The sequence below is a fragment of the Chiloscyllium plagiosum genome, chromosome 2 (genome assembly GCF_004010195.1).
Source record: "Chiloscyllium plagiosum isolate BGI_BamShark_2017 chromosome 2, ASM401019v2, whole genome shotgun sequence".
Classification (NCBI taxonomy): Eukaryota; Metazoa; Chordata; class Chondrichthyes; order Orectolobiformes; family Hemiscylliidae; genus Chiloscyllium; species Chiloscyllium plagiosum.
The window spans coordinates 64,230,813-64,240,670 of record NC_057711.1 but is presented as its reverse complement, the minus strand read 5'-3'; the positions used below and the strand labels follow the sequence as shown (position 1 = coordinate 64,240,670).

Below are 9,858 nucleotides of genomic sequence, written 5' to 3'. Positions count from 1 at the left end.
TATGCTGCAGCTTTATACAACTTTAGTTAGGCCACACTTGAAATATTGCATACAGTTCTGGTCACCACACTACCAGAAGGATCTGGATGCTTTGGAGAGGGTACAGAAAAGGTTTACCAGGATGTTGCCTGGTATGGGGATTTTAGCTATCAAAAAAGGTTGGATAGACTGGGTTTCTTTCACTGGAACACAAGAGGTTGAGGGGCAATCTGATAGAAGTGATTAAGATTGTGAGAAAAAAAGCAAGAACTACAAATGCAGGAGATCTGAAACAAAAGTGGAAAGTGTTAGAGAAAGGTAGCAAGTCTTGCAGCAGCTGTGGAAAGAAAACAGAGTTAAAGTTGAGTCCAATGATCCTTTGTCAAGCACAGCATTTCTGCTTTTGTTGGGGATAACTACTCACTGGTTCCACTGCAATGCTTCACATAAGGAAAATGCAATCAGCACTTTGTTGTCGTGCAGTACAAACTGGTGTTTGTTTTGAAATTTGGAATTCCTGCATCTGCCGGAAAATGAAAAATTCCAACAGTGACATGTTCCTTTTTTTGAGCAATATTCAAGTTGTAATTAAATGTTAAATGCTCATATCTAATTACTATCTTCTCCCTGCATCTCTTTTCTTTTATTTCAAGCCCTGCAAGCACAACAGGTTTGTCTAGGGATGCCAGATCATCAAAATGTTGTCGGCTTTGAGCTCAGCATTACTGTCACTACCAGCAAGCTGCCTCCCTCCCATACTGACTGGTTGAGAAGCAGCATGACCGCGCAGGTGCAGTGTCCTCCTTGGCGGGGGTGAGAGGTTACACATCCGGGTAGAGCTGCGGTGCCACGTCTGGTTCCTGCGTCTCGACATCCGGGAGCTTTAGCGCCCAGGAGCCGCAGCCGCCGCTTCACTTTTAAATCCGTCCGCGGGGACCTCGCTGTCGGCTGTGAAACTTCACCCGTTCCCCGTTCATCCCGGCAAGGTCTGTTCGAGCCGGCATGTGGGCCAGGCTCTTACTGCAGCTTCTGTGGGCCCAGCTTCTGGTGGCGCTGCTCCGGGGCTCCGAGCTCACCTTCGAATTACCCGACAACGCCAAGCAGTGTTTCTACGAGGACATCGTGCAGGGCACCAAGTGTACACTGGAGTTCCAGGTCAGGCCAGGCCGGGGCCAGGGCCAGGGCCTGGGAGGGGGAGATGTGGTTTCAGTGAGACCGGGATATTGCAGCTGAGGAACTGTGGTAGCTCTAAAGATGGAGTGATGGGGGTAGATGAACCAGCAGAGAGGTGGGTGGGTGGTGAAGATTGTGTTATATCTGGGTACGCGCTGTAAATATTGGCGTATGTCGCATTCTCTGGGCTACAAGTCCGATTGAGGGTGTGGTTTTAATTTTCTCCTTGTACACAGTATTCATTGTGCCCGTGACAGTCGAGGAGCTGGCGTCAATACCCCCTGCCGTTGCTGCCCGTGTGTGAACCTGGACTGTTTGCTACCTTGGTTAACACTTTTTAATCCAGCGATGGTCTTCTATTCACATCTGCACTTTTTATGTAAAGTTGTTTGGCTTATCTGCTGAAACTCTCAGTTCTGCCTTAGTTCTCTCCAAACTTGACTCTTCCAATATAATCCTAGCCGGACTCACATTAGCTGATCAAACGTTGTGCATTCTACTCTGAATGCCCCATCTCTAATCATTTCTAGGTACACATACTCTAAGGATCTGTTGCCTTCATTTCTAACCACTTCTACATTCCCTGTTTTAAGCACTCAACTTTTTGTGTCTGTGCCTTCAACTTTTAAAACCTTACATTCTGGAATTACCACTCTAAATCTTTCCACCCCTTTCCTCTTTTAAGATCAGCTTCTGATAATCAATGTTAATATCTATCCATTTGAATCAAATTGTTTGATAATATAGCTGTGAAATGAAAGTGATCTGGAATGTTTTTGTCCTCCCTTTATGGAGGAGAAGCTACTGTGCAGGAAGGAAGATCAATGTTCATCTTTTGAGGTGCATTTAATAGGAAAAAATGTATTTTTGAAATTACAAACATAATGCTTATGAAGAAGCCATTCACCCCTCCAGCCTGTTCTGTCACTTAGTAAGATTGTGGTCGATGTGATTGTAAGCTCATCTGGTTTCCTGTCTGTCAGATGGCTTTTCACCCCTGTTACTTATGAAGACTATCTTTACATGTGACTTAAAAAATGTTCAAGTACAATGCTCCCACCACCACCTCAGGAAGAGAGTTCCAAAGACACTCGACTGTCAGAGAAATATATTTTGCTTAATCTTTGTTTTAAATGCAAAATGTCTGATTTTAAAACTGTGACCCCTAGCTCTAGATTCTATCATAAGAGCATAAATCTTCACCTCAACCTCCTTGCCAGGACCTCTTGGGTTTTTATAATGGTTAAATCAAGCCACCTCTTATTCTAAATTTCAGGTACTTTCCTAGCCTGTTGAACCTCTCCTCATTGGATAACACAAATTAAAAATGGTGTACTGATAACACTTCCAACTATTGTTACCTGTACTCATCAAATTAGTTCAAATTAAACTGATTGCGTTTCTAATCTCCACGAGTGTTCCAAATTCTGGCAGACATGTTTCGGCAAGTTAGTCTTGTTAATCTACAGAACAGCTTGTAAATGGGCAGTTAATCTCTATTTGACAAATTTTCCAGCATCTGGAATGTCCCAGAAGAGCCCTCAAAATGCAAATTTGGAGTGTTAAGACTCCAATAAGTTAACCAGGAAAGGTTAGAGGATGCAAAACCTACTGTAACTTCTGAATGATGGTTAAACTGAGCCCTGAGTAACCACTCATACTACAGCCCTTGATTTTCAACACCCCACTTCTGATCTGACTGACACCTGCAACCCCTTTCTAACCTGATTCCATCCCAAATTTATCATAAGCCTTCAACCATTGATCTGAAATGGTAGCCCCCTCACTTATCCATATACTTAACCCTTCGCAGTAGGATTTGTTTAAGATGGGGTGTTTCCAGTTTGGTGTTAATCAGGAGCTGTATGTTATCTTGTATATACTGTATTCAGGTGACAAGCCTCTGCTGGCATTTTCTTTCAAATTGTCATTGATCATGTCTAAATGTGAATTGTCAGTTATACTTTGTGTAATTTTAGACCGTTTGGTGTTTGATTTTGATGTCAGCAGGTACTTGAAAAAGCAATTTGAACTTGCACTTAGATTGTTTATGAGCTACATGCAAGCGATTTCTGTAGCAAATTCATTCTTTTCTCCATAGTTGGTGTTCCCCAATATGTTTTTCATGTGGATAAGACAGATTTTATTTGATCTCTACGTATGTGACTTCCATATTGAGAAACCATTGCACCTGAAAAATAAGGATGCCTTGATCTTAGTCTAGTTCCAAATTGCCTGCCATAATTCAACATCCGTTTTCTGTCTCAAACATATTAAGCCATGTTTGTTTTTTGCGTTATTGAAATTGACCTGTTCCCAAACACGCATGTGCAATCTTAGACTTAGTTTTCAAGTTTCCTGCGTAATGTTCACCAGACAAATCATTATAATGTGCATGTAATCTGAAAGTACAATTCAAATATTTTAAATTTATACCACTAAGATTAGATGAATTTGTTGTCTTGAAGCACAAGTTTTGTGGACTTCCTTGACCTGTATTTCAATTAGATTAGATTCCCTACAGTGTGGAAACAGGCCTTTTGGTCCACACCGACCCTCCGAAGAGTAACTCACCCCCCTCTTGACTAACGCACCTAACACTATAGACAATTTAGCATGGCCAATTCACCTGACCCGCACATCTTTGGTTTGTGGGAGGAAACCGGAGCACCCAGAGAAAACCTACGCAGATACAGGGAGAATGTGCAAACTCCACACACAGTTGCCTGAGGCTAGAATTGAACCTGGGACCCTGGTGCTGTGGGGCAGCAGTGCTAACCACTAAGCAATCGTGCCGCCCATTGAATGGGCCCTTAATTTCTTTCTTGTCTCTGATTTTCCTGTGGCTGAAATTTGTGGAAAATCACTGTGGAGATCCAAATGCTGTTCATTTACTACCCAATAGATGGTGCCTAATAATCTCTCAAAAATAAGTTTTTAGCATCTCTTACAGACTGTTTTGTTTGATATCAAAAATTTAATTGGGTCGCGTCTTGGGTGAAGTATAGTCTATATTTAGTATTGGAACCCTAATTCTAACCTTGATCAAATTTTAAAATGACCCAAGTACCCTTGAATGATTTGTGCTTTGGAGATTCTGGGCCAGGAGACCCCTGTTAGGAACCTGCTCAGAAATCCTTGAAACCAGCAGGAGAGGCGATGAACTACTGTCTCAGGTTAATGGATACGTGTTTAGAGGTTAAGACGGGGGATCAGGCTGGAAAGAAGGTGCTAATGTCGGTTGGATTGGAAGTGGGGTGTCAGATATTGAGTGAGTATAGTTGGGGAGGGGTGCTAGTGGTGAGTAAGGAATTTTATTGAATAGTTACCCAGGCATTTTGAGGATGAAAAACATACTGTACTTTTCCTGGTTAACTATTAGCTTAATTAAGTCTGAACACTTCAACCTTCTGGTGGGTTCCAAATGCAGGGAAATTGACATTTGAAAATTTAGATTTCTCAGGCACATTTCTCCAATTCACCTGCTCAGATTCTGCAAGGTCCCAATGCCCAACTCTGAAGTCAACGCCACAGAAACAACCATCTAGCCATCAGAAAATCTGGGCCATCGTGTTTTCCCTTTCAATCCTAACATGTCGACTGCTTGAAATTATGAAAACCAGAATTTAATACAAGTTTATTGAATATTATAAAGTCTGATTTAGCTGAAGCAAAGGCAACACTCTGGATAACGGAAATCTGAAATTAGCAAAGTAGCTGTAGTAGCATCTGTACAGAGGAAGAACAGTAAATGTTTCAGGTTGAGCAGAAGCATTAACTCTTTTTACAGATACTCCTGAATGTTTCCAACATTTTCAGATTTAACTGAAATAAAGTCTACAAGTCGGTGAAACCTTTTCTTTGTAAATTTTTTTGAGAAAATTTTATGCTTGTGTTGATGTTTTCTGTTTAATTGCTTGACACTTGTCATTTTAATGTGCCTAAGTTGTTTAATCTTTTGCATATTTAACAGGTCATTACTGGTGGTCATTACGATGTTGACTGTCGGCTCGAAGATGCTGATGGTGCGGTTTTGTACAAAGAGATGAAGAAACAGTACGACAGTTTCACCTTCACAGCTGCTAAAAATGGAACGTATAAGTTCTGTTTCAGCAATGAGTTTTCCACCTTCACACACAAAACTGTGTATTTTGATTTCCAGGTTGGGGATGACCCGCCTTTATTTCCCAATGAAAACAGAGTCTCTGCATTGACTCAGGTACTAGAGCACTATGTTCTTTGAAATTTTTAATAGATTCTATTTCAAGTTGATTAAGTTTTAACACAAAAAAATTCCTTTCAATTTACCGGTCTTTTTTAAAATCTCAAAAGATACTGCCAACTTCAACAGTAATAATTTCTGGAAATAAATTTTGATTTGATTAACAGCCTGTGCACCAATAAGGGACAAATGGTATTATTTGTTAATGAGGAGAAATAATGTACTTGACTGTATTTATTAGAGTAATTTTGCATTGCTATAAGAACTGAGCAGGAGTAGGCAATTCAGTCCCTCCAATCTGCTTTGTCATTTAATGCAATCATGGCTGATCTCAACTTGGTCTCCTCTTTCCTGCCCCCCCTCTCTCTATAACCCTTCAATTCATTAATTAAAAACCTGTCATCTATCTCCTCAATCTTACTGTGCCCTGGCATCTATCTCACACTGGGGTAGTGAATTCCACAGATTCACACCCTTGGAGAGAATTTCTCCACATCTGTCTTAAATCTGCTATCTTTATTCCTAAAACTATGGCTTCTTGTTCTAGATAGTCCTACAAAGGGAAACAGGCTTTGTCAGTCCCCTTCAGCACCTTTTATATATCTAATTAAACCTCCTCTTATGCTTATAAACCCTTGAGCACATTGGCTAACTACAATCTCTCTTCATAAGACAAACTCCTCAAGTTTGTTTTCCTAATACCTGTATTTGCAAGATCGCTGAATGGTTAATTTTAACTTTTTTTAAATCGATGGACTTGGGTTGGGGCAATTTGTAATGTTGAGTCTGCAACAGCAACCTGCCGGCCTTCTCCTGATTTTAACGGAAGGAATGTGAGGATCCGGAGATCAATCTGCTGTTGGGCTGCAGTTTAGTCATCAAAGCCTTTTAAGAAGGCTGTGCCTCATTTTTTGTGATTTAATTTGAATTCATATTGTCAGAATCTTTTAGGGATATTCTGCAGTGAGCTGAGGGGAGCTGGATCCATCAGCTGCTTCTGGGTCAAGAGGAGTAACAGTGTTTCCCCCAGCTTTAAAAATATATCTATATTCAATCCCTAATTCCCATCTTGATCTTTCTTGAGCCATTCATAAAACATAAGCTGTGGAGGTAAAACTCATTGTTCGACACTTTTTGTATTAAACAGAGCCCCTGTGCCCTTTGTAGTTTCAAAATAAAATTTGTTTAACAACGTTTTCAGTTAAACTATATATATTTTCAATAAGTATGTTATCCTTTAGATAAGTTGAGGTCAGTGTTGAGTTTCAAAAGTAATTAAATTTTTGGTTGTATAAAGTAATTTTTGTCTTAATCTTTCAAGAATCCTAAAAACGTTTTCTAGACAATTAATGCAAGAACAATTGTAGACAAACTTTAATGTCCCTAAATTTTAAATGTAATCATGAGTAATAACACACAGGTTCCATCAGATATCCCACTAGGATAGTATTGCAATGAGTATTAGAACATTATTTTATAACTGGTCTAACTTCATCTCTAACTTACTACTAGCAGAACTTTGGAAACAGTTTTAGCAAGGATTGGTTCTAAGATGAATGGTTTTACTTAGATAAGTTAATTTTGATGTTATGGATACTTATTTTCATTGATTTCTTTGATCTGTGATTCATGTGATTATAAATTGAACTGAAATAAGATCTTTAAAGCAGCTCTTCCTATTCTGTTGAGAAATATACAAAACACAATAAATTCTACTGTCTACACATTTGTGCTTTAAAGTAGGACTTGACAGTGTGATGAATCTAAACTTCAATGGGAAATTGCTTTAGCTAATAATAGTGTCAAGTATTTAAATTGTTGATTTACATGCAGTTTGGAACATATTTTGATTAATAATTCAGAATGCATTGGGGATGAATCAATTTTAGTAAATGTAAAAAATTATGTAGGCAGCTGAAGGTTAACAAAGTACTGGTAACAAATGAGATAAGACTTGATAGAATAAATTCTTTGCTAAAAATTTCTTGGTGAGTGACATTTTAATATTGTTGATTTACTGTACAGTACTATGGGTTTTGATGTGAGTAAATGAAATATTTTTCTTAAAATTAGATTCTTTATTTTGTTCACCATACTTATGCTTTCACTTTTAAAATGAAACAGATGGAGTCAGCTTGTGTCACAATGCACGAAGCCATGAAATCTGTCATCGATTACCAAACTCATTTCCGTCTCAGGGAAGCACAAGGTCGAAGTCGTGCTGAGGACCTCAACTCAAGGGTTGCTTTTTGGTCCATAGGTGAAGCTCTTATCTTGTTGGTTGTGAGTCTTGGCCAGGTGGTTCTCCTTAGGAGCTTCTTCTCAGACAAAAGAACCACTTCCACACGTGTAGGTTCATAACAAGTAGCTGTGGCATAAAGCTGAAGCAGTACCTGACAGTTTTCAGTTCAGTATCTTGCGTGTTTGAAGATTAAGTTCAAGAAAACTGTTAAGATTAAAATCCTTCTTGAGCTGATTTTCTCATCACTTTGGGTTATTTAGCAGATCAGATATTTGAAGATAGAATGTTAACATTTTACAACAGCTGGATGTCACAACAGCTATCTACGCAATGAGCTATGTCCACAATGGGGACAAAGCCATTGATTATTTTGCTTTGTCACATGATTCCTAGTTCATGCATCTTTTGAAATATGTAATCAGTGACACATCTCAGACTTTGCTGTAATAAAATTGAACATTAATTGTTTGACCTTAAGGTATCAAAGCTAACTTAAAACCCAACTACCTTCACTTATCACCATTAGTCTGTTAGGCATCCAGATGTTTTAAGACCTTTCTTGAACAAGCAGCAGGAATCAGATTGAATTATCACTTGTGCTTTTGGTTTGTTAAAGTGATGTAACTATAGAAATACTAAAGCAGTTCTTAAGCATACTGCTATTTGCATTGAGAAGCAATTTTTGTACCTTTTCCATTGCACGTGGTTGTGCGTAAATGACAGTATTTCAACATAAATCTAGTCAGGTTACATCTTGTAAATGTTTTTCCTATTTTAACATGCCCTTTAAATTGACATAGTTTACTAACAGTTATGATGATAGTGGAATAGCCATTTTATAAGGTTGGTAAGGTTAGAAAAATATGCTTTTCAAGGCAAGATGTTGTTTTATAATAAAGTTGTTTTGTTTTGTGAGACTTTGTTTATTTTGTGTACATTGGTAATCTGAAATAATAAACAAGTGTTGAGTAAATCAAGCCAGTAAGGATTAAGAGGAGGAATTTGGGGTTATTGTATGTGGCAGGGTGTAAATTTTTTTCTGCTTAGAAATGTAAAGGGGATAACAAATTATCCATAGCATGTTTTCTCACTGAATGAAATTGATTTTTTAAATAAAAAAATCTATATATTATGTTTAGGGTCAAGTCTTTATAGATGCTTTCTTTAAAGGAAGAGAAGAACTTTTAAAATTGTAATCAATCAGCAGAATTCAATGGTCAAGTGCAGGGTCATGATAAATCTATTAAATGGGAGCTTCAATTGGTTTTGTTGGCATTTTATGCTTAAGAATTGTAGGTTAAATGCTGCCCAATTAAGAATTTGATTATTTTTCTTCTGCCATTTCCCTATATTTAACATTAATTGCCCACTTAAATAATCAGAAGTTTGGTTATGCATAGTTTGTTTTTTCCAGTACCCACACCACTGAATAAATTGTACACTAATGGATGTTTGTATGCAAGCTTGCTTTTGGCATAAAACCAATTGTGATAGTACATCTGGGAATTACAAGTCTGATCAGTAATAATAGAATAGTAACTATTAAAATGTGTACTTGGGATAAGTTCTTGTGTTTAAAACTGTTTCATTTAATTAAAAATGTTCACGTTGCACTGTAAATTCTTAAACAATGAGTGCTTGATTTTATTTTGTATCAATGCAAACACAGAATTTGTTACAAATGCATAAATTATTGAAAAAACAATATTGTATTCATAAGAATTGTGCATCTTGTATTTATATCATAAACCACTAGCTAATCAATCTGAGTTATTATTCAGTTTCATTCAGTTTTCAGGAATTGAAACGCAAACCTGCTTTGGGAAGTTTATCAGTAGATGCAAGAAGAAAGGTCTATGAAGTTGGATAATACAAAATATAAAACACTGCATCTGATATCAGTTCTGAAAGATCTTAAACACAGTAGTCATCGATGGTTATTGTAGATTGAATATATGCCAGCAGTGGGTAATCTCAGCTCAGGGTATACATGATTTTCCATGTAGTGTCAGTGGTTCTTGTGATGCTTGTACTAGGAGAAAGTGAGGACTGCAGATGCTGGAGATCAGAGCTGAAAATGTGTTGCTGGAAAAGCGCAGCAGGTCAGGCAGCATCCAAGAAACAGGAGAATCGACGTTTCGGGCATAAGCCCTTCTTCAGGAATGAGGGAAGTGTGTCCAGCAGGCTAAGATAAAAGGTAGGGAGGAGGGACTTGGGGGAGGGGCGTTGGAATTGCGATAGG

General features: G+C 38.2%; 1 protein-coding gene across 1 annotated transcript; it reads left to right on the top strand.

Moving 5' to 3' along the window:
* The first annotated feature begins 795 nt into the window (after window positions 1-795).
* Window positions 796-9,380, top strand: tmed7 (transmembrane p24 trafficking protein 7). Its single transcript, XM_043711079.1, has 3 exons — window positions 796-1,134; window positions 5,126-5,371; window positions 7,499-9,380. Exons 1-3 carry the CDS (start codon window positions 982-984, stop codon window positions 7,733-7,735), a joined length of 636 nt encoding a protein of 211 aa, XP_043567014.1. The 5' UTR covers window positions 796-981; the 3' UTR covers window positions 7,736-9,380.
* The last annotated feature ends 478 nt before the right edge of the window (window positions 9,381-9,858 follow it).

What these genes read in the sequence shown, in the direction of transcription:
- tmed7 (XM_043711079.1), top strand. Translation starts at nt 982, where the DNA reads ATGTGGGCCAGGCTCTTACTGCAGCTTCTGTGGGCCCAGCTTCTGGTG. An exon ending in AGTGTACACTGGAGTTCCAG is followed by an intron (nt 1,135 to 5,125) that starts GTCAGGCCAGGC and finishes CATATTTAACAG; the next exon opens with GTCATTACTGGTGGTCATTA. An exon ending in GAGTCTCTGCATTGACTCAG is followed by an intron (nt 5,372 to 7,498) that starts GTACTAGAGCAC and finishes AAAATGAAACAG; the next exon opens with ATGGAGTCAGCTTGTGTCAC.